Below are 17,687 nucleotides of genomic sequence, written 5' to 3'. Positions count from 1 at the left end.
ACATACTGTACAGCTCTGTCTATATGGTTCATACAGAAGATCCATGTTTACTCTTTTTCTTATATATTCTGCTAATACACTGCATATATCTATATTATTCTTACTATTATTTTAATGTCACTGCTACTAAATTGCACATATATGTACATGTTGTTCACACACTGTTCATATTACATAGCCATATTTATTCTGCTCTTATAACACTGGAAATATATTTCTCGCCGCTGGAATCCCTCATGATATAATATTGGGAGGAGGCTTTAATCTTTTGATGGACTCAGTCCTTGATCATAGTGAAGCAAAAGTGTGTAAGCCCCCTAGATCAATATTGTTGCTTCACAGTAGGTGTAAATATCTTGGTCTTGCAGATGTCTGGCGACTTTTGAACCCATCTGGTAGGGACAATACATTCTTTTCATCAGTCCATAAGATATATTGTAGAATATATATTTTTTTTATATTCAAGTCCCTCATTTCATCTGTTGGGGATTGCTCAATTGGAAACTTCTCAGATCACACTGTTGAGTTTAGAATTTTTACCACATATGGAGAAAAATAAAGTGCCAACAATAGGATTTAATGTATCCCTTTTGTAAAATCCTGATTTCCAACTAATGTTAAAGACTGAAATCAATGTTTATATAGAGACTAACTGGTCCTCGGTATCTTCTGTGGGCATGGCTTGTGAGGCACTTAAGGAGGTTCTTATTGGTCAGATCATATAGTATGCCTCATTCATCAAAAAATCCAAAGCACGAGAACTCGTGGAGTTGGAAGGGAATATTAAAAGTACAGAGGCAGAGCTGAAGCGCTGAATGTCATCTGATGGCCTCAGTATTATATCTGTATTTCACTAGTGTCAATTCTCTATTTTGTCACGGAAGGTAGAATTTTGGCTATTCAGGGCAAGACAGTCATACTTTGAGTCGGGAGACAAAGCAGGGAAGATTTTGGCTAGATATATAAAGATAGAGATATATATATATATATATATATATATATATAAAAGAGAATCTTTTTCTAACATTCCCTCAATGAAATCTGCTGGTGGTGAACTTTTTACCTTACCATTGATATTAATAATGCATTTTAAGAATTCTATCGATCTTAATAGTTTCATGTCTTTGTCTACTGATGAAGATATTAGAAAATGTGGAACCATTAGAACTCCCCAAATTGACGACTAAGCAAAATAATTCTTTTGATTATGAGATAACCTTTGAGGACCTTGAAGAGGTAATTAAGGCCCTACCTACAGGCAAATCTCCGGGGCCAGATGGTTTTGCCGCTGAATTTTTTTTAGATCTTATGCTACAGAATTTGCTCCACTTTTGTTAGAAGTTTATATGGAATCATTAAAGAATGGAAAGCTTCCCCCAACCATGACACAAGCGGATCAGTCTGATTCATAAAAAGGACAAAGATCCAAGTGAGTGTAAAAGTTACCATCCAATTTCCATTATCCAGCTAGATGTAAAAATTGTCAAAGGTTTTGGCTAACCGATTAACCCTCTGGGGTCTGAGGGTGTTTTGGGCCCTGGAGAAGTTGCCTTGACATTTGAGCTTTTTTTCAGTTGCTTAAAAACATATTAAATGGCTAAAGTCTGATAACACAGTATTCAGCACAAACTGGGCTACAATAATATGAGCAACTGGGCTACAATAATATGAGCAACATGTGTGTACACGTTTGTAGTTTTGAGAAAATAACGTTTATGCATGGGTTTTGAAAAAACAACATTTTTAAGTAATTGAAATAAGGCCATATAACACATACTAAACATTTGTCCACAAGCCTTTTGAGAACTGGATCTTGTAGCCTAGATTTTTTGCTACAAAATGATGTGAAAACCATCCTGATCACTCATTCATACAAAACAATATAGTAACTGAACTTTTGTAAGACAATTTTAGTGTTGAAAGGTAATATGCAAACGGGCATGAACTATAATGAATATTCATTGTAAATCAATCACAAAGTGATATTTTCAACTATTTTTACAATTTAAAAGAATAGATTTCTATTTGAATATATTGTAAAATACAATTTGTGATCAAAGCTGAATGTTCAGCATCATTACTGCAGTCTTCAGTGTCACATGATATAATCATAATAATATGCTGATTTTCTAATATGTGTATTATATTATAAAATATTTAAATATTTAAAGTGCATTTTACTAATTTAACCTGAACAAATATTTGCAAGCACAAGTTTTGTTAGTTATAAAAATAATATGAATGTTTAGATTATATTTTATCATATTACATATCATACAGCAATTTAAATCATATCATGCTTTAGCCGAAACAGCATTTAAATGCAACTAAAACTTGATTATTAGAACATATTTCAAATTGCAATACTCTGAATCCTGCCTGGCAAGTCTGGAAACAGTTCCACTAGTAAAAAAACACATGTTTACATAAAATAGCATGTCAACTACACTAACCTAAAGGATTATTAGGAACACCATACTAATACTGTGTTTGAACCCCTTTCACCTTCAGAACTGCCTTAATTCTACGTGGCATTGATTCAACAAGGTGCTGAAAGCATTCTTTAGAAATGTTGGCCCATATTGATAGGATAGCATCTTGCAGTTGATGGAGATTTGTGGGATGCACATCCAGGGCACGAAGCTCCCATTCCACCACATCCCAAAGATGCTCTATTGGGTTGAGATCTGGTGACTGTGGGGGCCATTTTAGTACAGTGAACTCATTGTCATGTTCAAGAAACCAATTTGAAATGATTCGAGCTTTGTGACATGGTGCATTATCCTGCTGGAAGTAGCCATCAGAGGATGGGTACATGGTGGCCATAAAGGGATGGACATGGTCAGAAACAATGCTCAGGTAGGCCGTGGCATTTAAACGATGCCCAATTGGCACTAAGGGGCTTAAAGTGTGTCAAGAAAACATCCCCCACACCATTACACCACCACCACCACCAGCCTGCACAGTGTTAACAAGGCATGATGGATCCATGTTCTCATTCAGTTTACGCCAAATTCTGACTCTACCATCTGAATGTCTCAACAGAAATCGAGACTCATCAGACCAGGCAACATTTTTCCAGTCTTCAACTGTCCAATTTTGGTGAGCTCTTGCAAATTGTAGCCTCTTTTTCCTATATGTAGTGGAGATGAGTGGTACCCGGTGGGGTCTTCTGCTGTTGTAGCCCATCCGCCTCAAGGTTGTGCGTGTTGTGGCTTTACAAATGCTTTGCTGCATACCTCGGTTGTAACGAGTGGTTATTTCAGGCAAAGTTGCTCTTCTATCAGCTTGAATCAGTCGGCCCATTCTCCTCTGACCTCTAGCATCAACAAGGCATTTTCAGCCCACAGGACTGCCGCATACTGGATGTTTTTCCTTTTCACACCATTCTTTGTAAACCCTAGAAATGGTTGTGCGTGAAAATCCCAGTAACTGAGCAGATTGTGAAATACTCAGACCGGCCCGTCTGGCACCAACAACCATGCCACGCTCAAAATTGCTTAAATCACCTTTCTTTCACATTCTGACATTCAGTTTGGAGTTCAGGAGATTGTCTTGACGAGGACCACACCCCTAAATGCATTGAAGCAACTGCCATGTGATTGGTTGATTAGATAATTGCATTAACTCTTTCCCCGCCAAACACGGAATTTTCCGTGTTTTATGAAAAAACGCTTCCCCGCCAAACACGGAATTTTCCGAGTTTCCGTGTTTTAGGTGTTATCACGGTAAGGAAGACCCCTAGCATGTTTTGAAAGAGTACGCAACTCTTTGATCAAAGAAACAGACTGCGATCGTCTCAAACATGAAGTGGAGTATGAGAAGCTCAAAATATCAGACATAAACATGCCTTTTTCTCAGCTTTTTGTCTGAAATGTTGTTTTTTGACAAAACCTACCTCTGTTCAAGTCGCAATAAAAAAAGAACAAATGAAGATAAAATACAATCGTTTTTTTTTTGCCTAAAAGCAGAGGCCCAGATCTTTATTTTGATATATAGCATCTTCATATATTCATGGAAGAAAATATTCTGCGGGCCATTAAATTTTAGCGAAAATCGTCAAAAACCCTGGCGGTGGCTGGCAACTTTTTTAAAAAAACGCTGGCGGGGAAAGAGTTAATGAGAAATTGAACAGGTGTTCATAATAATCCTTTAGGTGAGTGTAATTAAAACAAAATGACTTACTCGTCCGAAACTGTATCCTCGGCTGGATCAAGTCTCTCTTCAAAATACAAACATTCATCTGAGTACCGCGCTTCTTCTGAGGAAAATTTTAACTCTTTGTCACTATCCAGGAGTTTTCTCACTTGTGTATCATGCCGTCTTCCAAACGTGCAGATAAGTGAATGAACTATATGTTTTCAAGGCACAGTCAGGGGCGTTTACCATTTGATTTGATGGTCTCACCACATTAGCGTGTGAATAATGCGCTCTGCTGGTGGGTGTGATCACATTAGAGATAATTCGCTGAGCCAGTAGAAACTGTACATCGCTTTGTTTCATACAGATTACATTGCAGGTGAATATTTGTTTTAAATTTGAATTGTTTTATTTAAAAGTAGACATTTTATGATTTCTTTAGACATAAGTTTCATGTTTGTGTGATAAGTATTCGCAGAGTTTCAGTTCATTTTTTTGCCGCGTTTCAGATATATGCTTGTGAACCCAGAGTCTGCTGAAAGCTCACCCTTTTTATTTTCTTTATTTTACAAAAGCACAAGGTTTTGTTGTTATTTTGAGTGTACACAAATAAAAGTGGACACTTTATAGTCTCTAATGATGTCTTACACTTATCTCTATGCCCCAAATTGACGGATAATTTTTTGTTGTTTCCGATGTAATGATGAAAAAATCCCGACCCCAGAGTGTTATGACATCTCTTACACATATAGATCAGGTGGGGTTTATTCAGGGCCGTAGCTCTTCTGATAACATTAGGCATCTCATCGATATTATGTGGTCAATGGCGAATGATCAGTCTCCTGTCGCTGCCATCTAACTTGACGCCGAAAAGGTATTTGACATGGTAGAGTGGGATTATATTTTTAAGATTTTGGAAATGTATGGGTTCGGGAGTACATTTATTGGTTACTTTATAGACACACTGTTGCAGGATGGATTAATTTCAGATTATTTTACTCTGGATAGGGGCACTAGACAGGGTTGCCCTCTTTCCCTATTATTGTTCGGTCTTGCCCTGGAACCATTAGCAGCCGCGATAAGAAAGGAGGATGATTTTCCAGTGGTGATGGCGAGAGGTATGGTGCATAAGCTTCTGCTTTACGCAGATGATATTTTATTATTTGTCTCTGACCTTACTAGATATATGCCTTGCTTTGAAAGAATTATTAATTCCTTTTTCAAGTTCTCAAGCTACAAAGTCAATTGGTCTAAATCCAAAGATTTGACTGACAGCATACTGTCCAGTAACAGCCTTCCATCCGGGCGCCTTCCAGTGGCCCACACAGGGCATTAAGTATTTGGGTATTTTATTCCCATCAAATTTGTCTGGTTTAGCAAGAGTTAATTTTGACCCTTTAATAAAAAAATTTGAGCGATGTGGACAGGTGGGCTTCATTACATTTATCGATGATTGGGAAGGTTAATTTTATTCTACTACCTGCTACAGTCACTCCCTATAGATGTCTCCCTCTCTTATTTCAAGCAATTTGATAGCATAGAGAATTCCTTCATTTGGAATGGTAAACGTCCAAGATTTCATTTCAACAAATGACATGGGCCGAATGACAAAAGTGGGCTAGGCCTACCCAAGATTTTGTTTTATTATTATGCATTCGGTCTCAGACATTGGGCTCATTGGTCACTTCCACCTGAGACTGCCCCTCCTTAGTTCTGTATTGAACAGGAAGTTATTGCCCCTATTTTCCCATTGCAAAGCCTTTGTATCAATCTAACCAAAGAAATTAAATCGCACCCAGTTATTTCGAATTTCCACATGGACAAAAGTCTCCAGAGGGTTTAATTCAGATATTTATCTAAATGTTGCCTCGAGCTTAAGACTGAACACTAAACTATGTATTACCAAGTCCCCTTTCTGCTGGACAGACTGGATTATGAGGGGGGTTAATACAGGTGACCTGTATGAGAGTGGATTATTGAGAACCTTTGAAAATTTGATTCAACATTTTGGGTTTCCCAGATCTCACTTTTATAAGCATTTACAGCTATGCCACTTGCTCTACACTGTTTTTGGGAGTAGCACACCCCCCCCCCCCCCTTAAATTGGCAGATCCTCTGGAAGTGATTACTGCCTTTGGAAAAGGTCATGAGTCATCAGTGTATAATTCCCTGTTAATTCAGAGTCTGGGTAATGGAGCTTCAACTTATCTTAGAGTATGGGAGAAACATTTAAATATGGGGACATAACCCATGTTTTTTGGGGTGTGTAAAGATTTTTGATTGAGGTTCCAGAATTTTATTTGTGAGGTGTTTGCTGCTCATCTTTCATTTTGCCTCAAGCTCCGTGTTCTAGGCAATGGGACGGTCATTGATGTAGGAGATGGGTTCATGAAGAGATGGGTCCTGGCTGGTACCATGATAGGAAGGCAAGTCAACCTTAGGGGATGGAAATCAGCTGGAGCGCCCTCGTTTTTGGGGTGGTGTGTGGAATTGGGCAGGGTGGCAGCTTTTGAGGGGATGGTTTGTAGAAGGCTGGGCAACACAGGATTATTTAATAAGAAATGGGGTATTTACTTGGATTTTGTGGAGGGCTCATGGAGGAAGACGGTGGAGGGAGATGGGTTATATTGAATGTGTGTGTGTGTGTGCATTAATATTTCTTTATTTAATTTTTTTATTTTCGGTGTCATTATTAGTTTGATGTCAGGCCACTGGGTTGTGTGTGTTTGTGTTGGGTAGGAATATTTGAAGGGAAGGGTTTAGATTTATGTAATGTGATTCCATTTTTCCTGTTATGTTTATTGGAATCAATAAAAATTGTTAATTGCCAAAACAAAAACTGACTGCCTCTGCCAGAGAGCTTCAAATGCGCCAGTCGGAGGCAATTTTATGAGGAGAGATTGAACCTGAACCTGCATGAGAGTGATGACGTAAGCTTGTTGGAAAGATTATGCATCACGTGGAGGAGGCAGGAAGCATGTCATTGTTTACAAGAGGAGCGCTGTACAAAATGTAATTGTCTTTGCTGTAGATTTGTATTTGTATAAGTGTATTGTTCAAAATGGTTGTTTGGTGTGTGTATCCTTGCAGGGGTGCCCCCAAGGGGTGGCCGCCCCTAGTATGATTTCTGCAGTGGGTACTTTTAATTTCAATACATAATGTTAATTCACAATAGTTCGTGAAGTGAAAACACCCGCTGCAGCTACAAAAAACATTGTAGATTGATTGGCGCCCACGCCACCACCAGAGTTTCACTGCCCCTCCCCCTCTTCAATCCCGTCGTTGACTGCTCAGTCAGCGCAAGAAGCAGGACTGACTGACTGATTCGACCACAAGAGAGCATCTACACTTTTAGGAGAGATGACAAATGGCAACGGGTATGTATGCCATAACAGTAGTGGCTTATAGTGAAGACATGAATGTATGCTCTAAGTTAACTTTTCCTCAGTAATGTTTTTACAGTGTTGAATTAACACAAGCGCTGATAAGCTGCAAAGTTAGTTTACTAGCTATGACTAGTCACACTGTGCTATATCAATTTGCAGAGGATGAAGAGAAAATCGACAAGCATCTCAAATTTTTTTAAGAAGAAATGTAGCACAGGGGAGTGCAAGTCTGAGGAAGAAGGCAGGTGTGAGAACACACTTGAAGATAATGTCCAAAGCGAGGCAGAGCAGCAAGCCAGTGAGCAGGCAGAGGCTGCTACAGGGGATCTTGCAGAGCACAGCGAGGAACAGGCAGAATCAGTGATGGGTCCTGGGCCAGCAGGTGAAGTTGAATAGACAAGACTATTTAGGTTACCCTTGTTAATGAAATGGATGCTATGTCCTGATGTGAGACAAACACACACACAAAATGATCCCCCATTTAGCCTTAACAGACTGTAGGGGCAAGTGCGAGCACGCACGCACGCACGCACACACACACACACACACACAATTATGTCAAAATGTCAGTTTTGTCGAGTATTCTCATAAGAGCGGTCTTAAACGAGTTAAATAACGTCTGAAATGAACATAGAGTTGTGAGAAAATGAGATGCCATGTTAGGCAGCGGCAGATCTTAAAGTCACAGTAGCCTAATAAACCAGTTGCTGTGATGTCTGTTATTAATGTTAATAAAAGAACAAAGGCATCAGAAAATTGTAGCTTTAATAAGAATTCATCTATATATAATTTATTAATGCAGGGCAGAATGTTTGATAACTTTATTCAATTTCTATATATTTCCTATCAGTTAGACAGGTAGGAAGGCCACAGGTAAATACAACATTTATTCTAATGGGTTATGTGAAGATTGTGTTCAGTTCACTTAAATTAAAAGTTGTTATTTTCCATAGCCTAATAAATGTTGAAATTGATATAGCTTTCAATTATACTGTAATGTTGAATGTCTATCATTAATGTTTTAAAAAAAACAATTTCATAGACAGTTGTTTTGAACTTGCTGGATTACAAACCGCTATCAAAATGACTAGTTTAATTCGACACCGGCTGCATTTTCACACGCGACAAATTGATTTTGGACTGCGGCTTTAAAGTCATATTGTTACATTAACCAGAAACAAATGTAAACAATATAACACACATTATACTGAATTTTTTGTTTGTTTTTGGTGCCACCCCAAGATTTTGCTGTGGCCTCCACTGGCCACCCCTATAAAAATTTTCTGGGGGGACCACTGTATCCTTGATGCTTCAACCTTCAGAAACCCCAAAGAAAATGCAGGCCGGGAAAAATATAAACTTTTCATCGATTGCCTTTACATGATCATGAGCGATTGAAGCTCTGGCTTATCACGCTGAACCTGGATATCAGTACACTCCTACATTCTATCAAATATTGGGCATTTTACCCCTGAGGATTTCAGATCATCGAAAGGAACAAAGGGTCGATATCTGAATTCTGCTGTTTTTCCAGCAAACTCCAGTATGTGAGAAAACATTGTCATCGTCAGGCCTCCCTCGGGCTCTGCACCTCAGCGCTCTACTCCTCATCACTCGATTTTTAATTCACCGCACCTGCACTCAATTCACTCACTCATTGCTGCATAAATAAATTTGTGAAGCTTCTCTTCTGTGTGATATCACCTGAACCTTTGATTTCACTGTGTAAATCCTTTGAATCTCAAACGCTCTTGCCCTTGGTTTCACTAACTACAACTTGTGTGGCTTGAATTCTTTACGGTCATATAGCCTATATATATATATTTCTGCTAAAGAAAAAGCACAAGTAGATATCGCAACGGCATTGCTCCGAAATAAATGATGGTTATTTACAGCAGTAAAAAGTCTTTATTATTATTATTATTTTTAAATTATATTGTTTTGAAATATTTTTGGACTACTTTGGTTTGTGAATGGCACTTGGTCTGTGGTCTATGCAAGTTTCTCTTGTAAACAATGACACGCTTCAACGCGTGACCTTACCAACGAGCTTAAGTCATCGGTTTCACGAGCGTGTGAAACAGATGTACGGTTGCGAACATTTGTAGTTGAAAAGTAAAGAAGTATTGTTTTGTTTCAAAAAATAATAAATTGTTTGCATTCAGAAGAACTTTATTTTATGCACACTAAATATGCATTTTGGACCGTCAAAAAATGGAGTACATTCACTTGCATTGTTTAAAGGAGGAGGCCTGAAATGAAATCCTAAACTCAGATACTCAGAAACTCATACATCTTGGATGGCCTGAGGGTGAGTAAATTATCAGCATATTTTCATTTTTGGGTGAACTATTCCTTTAATAAAAATGTTCTTGCAATAATAAAAAAATAAATAAATGTATGCACACCTGGCATAAATGCCAATCTCAGTCAGCTTGAAATGTACAGACATTTTTATACTATAGATCTGCTTTGGGTATCTGTTGGCTTTTTAGATATTGTTTGCACAATCGTTTTGTTGTTATCCAATCAGACTCAGAGTACATCAAAATTTAGGCTAGTGAATTAATTTTAGCCAAACATGACCTCACCTCAACAACATTATGAAATCAGAGTTAAAATGTTTTTATAGTGACAGCCCTACACATTTCAAAACCTTCCCTCACTGAAATGATTGATTTTGTTAATTTTTCTGAATGAAGATAAACATAAATGATGAAAGCCAAATTTTAAATGCCATTGATCGATATTCACGGAGTGATGCATTATTTTGTCGAGGGAGGTCAAAATGAAAACTTACATCTATTATTTTGGAGCAAAACTACAGGTCATAAAAAAAAAATGTTTTTTTAAAGAGATATGCAGGTCTGTTACTAATATCGGTTGACTTTAGCACCCATGGTTGCATTACATTCCAAACACTGGAAAAAAATAACTTTTTTGTGATGTTTTTCCAAAGTTGTAGTGCCTATAACTCCAGAAGTATTAAAGATATTGTCACAGGTTAACCTAGTGACTCTATAAACTTCGACTTACAAACATACACCCATTTCACGGATACTGTGCATTGCCGGCAATATTTACATCTGTGTACACATCAGGAACGTGTTATGGATCTTTTGCTTTGTTCTGTCCAAAGTTTGTCACTGCTGTGTTTTGTTCAAGTTTGCAACTCTTTATAGTTTTCTTAAAGTTTGTCATTATTTTCCTAAATGAACAGAATGCCAGAACACGCAATAATTTATATGATAATTACCTTTATTTTCCCACATATTTTCCACAAACCTTATTGCAGTTAAACTTCCCGGGTTCACACTCTGCACAACCAAACCCATAATCCAGGTTAAACTGTTTTTAAAGCAACAGCCACATCACTTCCTGTGGAAGATACCATTTTGGGTGTGATGTCAGAGGAGGGGGGATTTGGAAACAGTTGTGTTTGTCATATACTTTGTTGTTAAACTCTTTTTCTGTTAATGGTTGTTGTTTTAGCTGTTTGGAAGGTTTAAGTGTTGTGTTGGGTGTTTATATTATTTAAATTGATTGTTACAAACGTTTTAGTTTTGTACCTCTGGTTGGTATGCCCTATAGGCGGGGCTTCAGCCTATAAATAAGCTTGCTGGCTTAAAGGATAGCACTTTTGATTGTGAACTTGTATAGTAAGCAGTGTTGCGAACGTTGGGCCATTTGGTTTAGCCAAAATTAGCACATTGATGCTGTTTTCTTTCCGTTTTGTACAGTTTTTATTTATTTTTGTTTCTGCTGCACTGTAAATATTTTAGCACTCTCCAATAAAACACCATTTTGGATTTTGCATCAACTTTTTTGTACAGCACGTCATTTCCTTTTTTTCCACTCCAACTGGTTGGCCTTCCCACAGATATCCTTTTAGGTTCTGGTTCAGAACAAACTTTCCTAATGTTATGTTTATACTTAAGGTCATGTGTGCTTAAATCCCAGAGATATGGGTCTTTCAGGGTGGCTTCATGCAAACTTTAAATGTTCAACATACTTTTTGTTTGAATGGCCAGTTTCAGCCTGACATATCAGCATTGGTTCAAGAAATGCTACAAGTTCGGGGGAAGACTATCTTTTTATATGACCAATGGAAGACGAGGGAGTTATCTCAGAATCAGAATCAGCTTTATTGCCAAGTATGCTTACACATACAAGGAATTTGTCTTGGTGACAGGAGCTTCCAGTGTACAACAATACAAACAATACCAAAAACAGCAGCAAGACATAGGTAATTAAAACAAAAAAGAATACAAAATAAATAATTATACATATACGTACATACACTCACCTTCATACATACCCACATACACACACGTAGTGCAACTCTATCTGGAATCTCATTGAAAACCGTGATTATATTTCCCAGTCCATTTGGTGACAATAGTGGCGCAGAAGTGACACTTCAAGTCAAGAAGTTAAAAATAGTACTCACAGAGCATGGGGAACGTGATACCAAAGATGAACACCATCACTCCTCCACAAAGGGACAGCAGGAAGTAGCTGACACCCATAACACCAACCAGAAACACAGTGGGATTCTTCTTCTTGAAGTTCTTGATCATGGCCTTGTTTTCTCCAGCCCAAACAGATCCCATGAATACCAGAGCCAAAATGGCCCCACCGAGAAACATGCCCAGGGGGTTCAGAAACCTGCATAATCCATAGAATGATTAGGAGTTCAAATGCACAACAACAACAACAACATTTATCACTGTTTATTTCACATCACTTTGTACAGAAGAAGCAGTGCTTTACTGAATAGGTGATAAAGGGTTTCTAATATTAGTGTAACGATGTACTGCTATGTTTTGTTGAGATGGACTTTACATCTGATTTACCACCTGGTTGCTTGTGATCCTTGAGACAATATGTACCAGTTGTGTGGCTGCAGTGCAAATGCATAACATCATGCAGATACAGGCCAGGAGCCAATTAATATTTACATCAACAATCAAAATGGAGAATTTTTTATCTCCGTGTTTTGGAGTGTGGCATGATTGTTGGTGCCAGATGGGATGGTTTGTGTATTTCTGTAACTGCTGATCTCCTGGGATTTTCACACACAAAAGTCTCTAGAATTTACTCAGAATGCCTTGTTGATGAGAGAGGTCAAATGAGAATGGCCAGACTGGTTCAAACTGACAAAGTACGGTAACTCAGATAACCCCTCTGTACAACTGTGGTGAGAAGAATATCATCTCAGAATGCATAACACGTACACATGTTGCGTATGGGCTACAACAGCAGAAGACAACGTCAGGCAATTTATTAGGACCATAATGTTCCTAATAAACTGCTCAGCGAGTGTATATTTTGTGTGCTGTTACTGGTTACCATTTATTTTACAGGTGAAGTGTGTTTCCAAGTCATCTACACACTACAACATTTGTGGATGTTTCTGTTATCAAAGTGAAATCTTGATAATACATTTTCATAAAATTAGCAAAATACATTAATCAACTTGATACACTGCCTGGTCAAAACAAAAATTGCAAACTCTAATATTTAGTTGGACCGCCTTTAACTTTGATTATGGTACGCATTCATCATGGCATTGTTTCAACAACATTATGCAATGTCATTTATTTTTATCCAGATTTGTATACATTTTTGGCAAAGATCTAGTATTGATGACAGGAGAGTCAAACCACTCCGTAAAGTCTTTTTCAGCACATCAAAGAGGTTAAGGCAAGGGCTTATGGTGGCCAATTCATGTGTGAGAATGATTCCTCATGCTTCCTGAACCACTCTTTCACTATTTGAGCCGATTAATCTGGGCATTGGAAAATGCCTGTGTTGTCAGGGAAGCAAAAATCCATTGATGGGATAACCTGGTCATTCAGTACATTCAGGTAGTCAAACTTAATTTTATTGCCACATAACATTGCGGAGTCTAGACCTGACCAATTGAAGCAAACCCAGATCATAACACTGCCTCCAGAGGCTTGTACAGTGGGCACTATACATTTACATTTATGCATTTGGCAGACGCTTTTATCCACCGCATAGCACTTACATAATACATAGCCCTTATTACAGGGACAATCCCCCTCGAGCAACCTGGAGTTAAGTGCCTCGCTCAAAGACACAATGGTGGTGCCTGTGGGGTTCGCACAAGCGTCCTTCTGATTACCAGATTACCAGTTGTGTGCTTTAAACCACTACACCACCACCACTCCATACAAGACGGGTACATTGCTTCATGCCCTTCCCTTCTTACACTGACAGGCCTATCACTTTGGAACAGGGTAAATCTGGACTCATCAGACCACATGACCTTTTGCTCCACAGTCCAATCTTTATGCTCCCTTGCAAATTGAAGTTATTTTTTTTTTTTTCCCAATTAGCCTCACTAATTTCACCTGTTTACTCCCAATTCTGGAAGTTCATCACATTGTGCGCGTGGAAATGCTCTTACGTTCACTATTAAACATAGCCGTGAGTTCTACAGTCGATTTTTTACGATGTGACTTCACAAAGCGTTTTAGGGATCTCCGCAGTGTTGCCAACCATTTTCAATGGAAAGTAGCTAAAGCCTGCTCGAAAAGTAGCTAAATGTCGCCAGATGACGTCATGCGTCATTAGCATATTAATGACGTCATCGTATTTACATTCTGCCTAATTTGTCGGTACTGTAGCCTACTTCAGTTTATAATAACGGTTGTCTCCCCTAAACCGTGCTTATACTGTTTTTATATAAGTATATAGCCGAATGTCCAGTAAAACGGTTCTCAGTTACATATTTTCTGTTAGACAACGGAACGGAACTTAGCTAACGTTACATGTTTATGAGTTTGAAGAAGGTTTATTGTTGTGTTTGGATAAGTAAAATGTATAGAGTCTGTAAATATACGATCTGAAGTCCGAGAGTTCAGAAACCGAACCGGAATGAACTAAAACTCTGATTAGTAGTGAATATAAGCGCATGCCAAGAAAAAATGGTCAAATTAAATGTTTTGAATTAAAACAAAGGAGAAGGCAGCTGCTATGTGATCACTGATTTGTTCCAGCTAACACAGCGTGCACATGCGCAGCTCATTCATGTCTATGTCCGCTGGCGTGCAGTCAACGGAATGTGCTGCTCCTCTCAGCCGCTCACTGAACAGAGCAGCGGGTTAGTAAGACCTCACGCTTGCAGTACTGGCGATATTTGTAATTTGGAAAGTTGCTAAGGTTTGTCGCTAGTCGCTTTTTTGAAAAAATGTCGCTAAAGGGGTCTGAAAAGTCGCTAAAAATAGCGACAAAGTCGCTAAGTTGGCAACAATGGATCTCCGATCACGATCATTCAAGGTTTTCTTTCCAACTACGTTTCTTCTGCAAATCTGACGGTTCACCACTATCCTTCAAGGTTGTGTGAATGCATAATGCGTTGGACAGTTGTTAACCCAATTCCAGTGATTTCAGCAATCTCAGGTGTTTTCTTCGCTTGACGCAGGCCAATAATTTGCCCCATCTGAAACACAGTAACATCTTTTCCACGACCACGACATGGTTGTTTAAGAAATGAGAAGCTACACACTGCATCAGTTAGGGTTAAAATAATTGTTGCCAGCTGAAACATATTAATCACTGCAATAACGATCCAATCATAGACTCTTAAGTATCTGCTTATTTATATCCAAACAGCATGAGCTATATAGATAAAATTATTATTATTATTTGTATTTTTTTTGGTAAGGCAGTGTACTTCAAAATTTAGTAATTCAATATAAAATATGTGTGGGTTATTAAAAGGAGCTGGGCGTCTCTCAGGCAGTTTTGGAAAACACTTGGTATCATCACAGTCAAGCTGGCAGTTCAGTTGGTCACATGCCATGTGACTCAGTGATTCCACACAGCTGAAAACAAAAGGCCTGTGAGTTTGAAATGCCTGCAAGCATCCAGCCAAAGCAGGGTTGGTCCACATGAAACACATTCCACACATGAACTATTATTACAAGACATACTTCACATGCACAGCTGAGAAGAAGCATACGTGATTTGTAGGCCTATGGGTCAATTTGAAATAATGAAAATAAACAAGCACCGCATTAAATGGAGGATAAGTTTGCCAAACTGGGTACGCAATTTAGGGCCGCTACACTAACGATAATAAACATAACTACAATGCAAGCGACCACTTGTTGCATAAATACATGTAAATAATAAAGCAATAAAAGAGCTTTACATACCCGACAATGAGAAACACTACGATGGTCGCAGCAAAGTAATTGGTCTGATAATATAGTAGATTGCTAATGACTCTGTTATTCCATTTACTAAGATCAGACACATCAGGTTTAGAAAATCTATCAATATCAGGGAAAAAATCCCCCCAGGGTCTCAACGGCGCGATCTCCATCCCTGTCACTATGCTTCCCGATCACTGACAGCTGCTGCACCGACAAACGGAACAACAAGCAGCTGGAAGCACCGTTCGCGTGAAACGTAAATAACAAAGTAGGCGGGGCCAAGTGACCCCAAATTTGTTTCTGATTGGCCAGATAACAATTTTCTTCTTTTTTTTTTATTATTAATGAATTTCAAAAATACAAAACAATTGAACTACTTTTCAGATATGGTATAGTTGTTCCAATATGGTATAGTTGTTCCAGTTATTTCTAATCCAATCATTTACATTATTTTATATTGATGTTAGGGGCATCCGCAGTATCGCAGTAACAAAAGAAAAGCTATTTTTTGTCCTTGAACGAAAAAAGGGCTGATTTTTATTTATTGCAAGAAACACATAATTCATGTTCTAATCACACATTTTGGAGGAATCAGTAGGGACAGGACATTTGGAGGAGTCATGGTAGAAACAGGCCAGGAGGAGTCGCTATTCTCAAAGGAAGTTTCAGGGGGGAAATCGTTTACAATGAAAGAAAGACATTCTAGATGAGAAGAATCACATAAGCAATATATTGTAGCTAATAATTATGGTACAAACTGCAAATTGTTATTATTTGATGATTTAGAAAAAGGATTGCAGACCTATCTACTAAATATTTGAATGCCAAAAATATTCTTGGGGGTGATTTTAATTAGACCCCAGATGGTAATTTAGATAAATGGCTTCTGAAAATATTAAAAGACAGTGTGAGTAAGATTATTTCTGGGGTATGTAATAATTTAGGACTTGTTGATGCTTGGTGAAAAATCAACCCCATAAACTCATTTATACATGGCAAAATAAGGATTAGTGCAGTCTATACATCTATAGATGTATGGTTAATGTCAGAGGAGATGATAACGTGTAGATAGCGTTGCTATTGATATAAGCGTTGCAGTTCTATATAAGTCTTTTAACACATAATGTCAATAGAAAGAACATGAGTAGAAATGGATACTGGATTGTAAACCATTAATTGTTATTAAACAATGATTTTAAGAGTGAAGTTTTAGGTATAATTATAAAATACTTTATACAGGGTTCAAGTACTAATATTACATTGGGAACTTATGAAATATAAAGTGAGTAGTTTGGCTTTTAAAATTAGAAAATTGATGGCCAAAACTAAGCAGGCCAAAGAGCAAGCCATCATCCAAAAAATGACTGTCCTTTGCGATAAAAACAGATTTAACAAAGAAGTTCAGTCTTTATTAAATTTACAAGGGTAATTAGATAACCATTATGAGGAAAAGGCAAAAGGCGCTTTCATCTGCTCCAGACGAGAGTGGCTTGAACATGGAGACAAAAACACAAGGTATTTTTTTTGTTTAGAAAAAAGAAATGGTGAACTATTATCGATTAATAGCCTAAATTATGCATAAATAATATTGTAACGGATGAGTTACTGACAATCTCAAAACATGAAAAATAATTACACAATACTAGGAGAAAAGTTTCAGTGTGCTTTTTTGGACCTCTAACATATAGCCCAATACTATTAAATTATACGGTAACACTTTAGAATACTGTATCTTACTTAATGCATAACTAATAAGGAATTACTGCAGAACAAATAGGTCATTCTTCATTAACACTTAAGTCACTACTATTAACTACTAAGGAAGATGTGTTAACTAATCAGTATGTAATAGCATTTTATAGTTGTGTTAAGTAACAATTAGCTAATCAATAACTATTGAATTCAGTCATGCCTCCTGATGAACTACTTTTAATTATCTACTAATTCAGCTTCAGAAGAAATAACTATTGAG

At 37.8% G+C, this 17,687-nt stretch overlaps 1 protein-coding gene across 1 annotated transcript in view; it reads right to left on the bottom strand.

The window, feature by feature from the left end:
• Positions 1–15,974, bottom strand: part of LOC127619008 (PRA1 family protein 3-like) — a 32,616-nt gene extending 16,642 nt beyond the window's left edge. The window contains exons 1-2 of the mRNA XM_052091738.1: positions 15,716–15,974; positions 11,977–12,194 (exon numbers count right to left, since the gene is read on the bottom strand). Coding sequence (XP_051947698.1) covers positions 11,977–12,194; positions 15,716–15,885 — 388 coding nt within the window. The 5' untranslated portion in view covers positions 15,886–15,974. The remainder of the gene's footprint in view (positions 1–11,976; positions 12,195–15,715) is intronic.
• Between the last annotated feature and the right edge of the window lie 1,713 nt (positions 15,975–17,687).

Source organism: Xyrauchen texanus, chromosome 25 (assembly GCF_025860055.1).
Source record: "Xyrauchen texanus isolate HMW12.3.18 chromosome 25, RBS_HiC_50CHRs, whole genome shotgun sequence".
In the NCBI taxonomy this organism is placed as follows: domain Eukaryota; kingdom Metazoa; phylum Chordata; class Actinopteri; order Cypriniformes; family Catostomidae; genus Xyrauchen; species Xyrauchen texanus.
The sequence above is the reverse complement of the archived record's forward strand: the minus strand, read 5'-3'. Positions and strand labels throughout refer to the sequence as shown.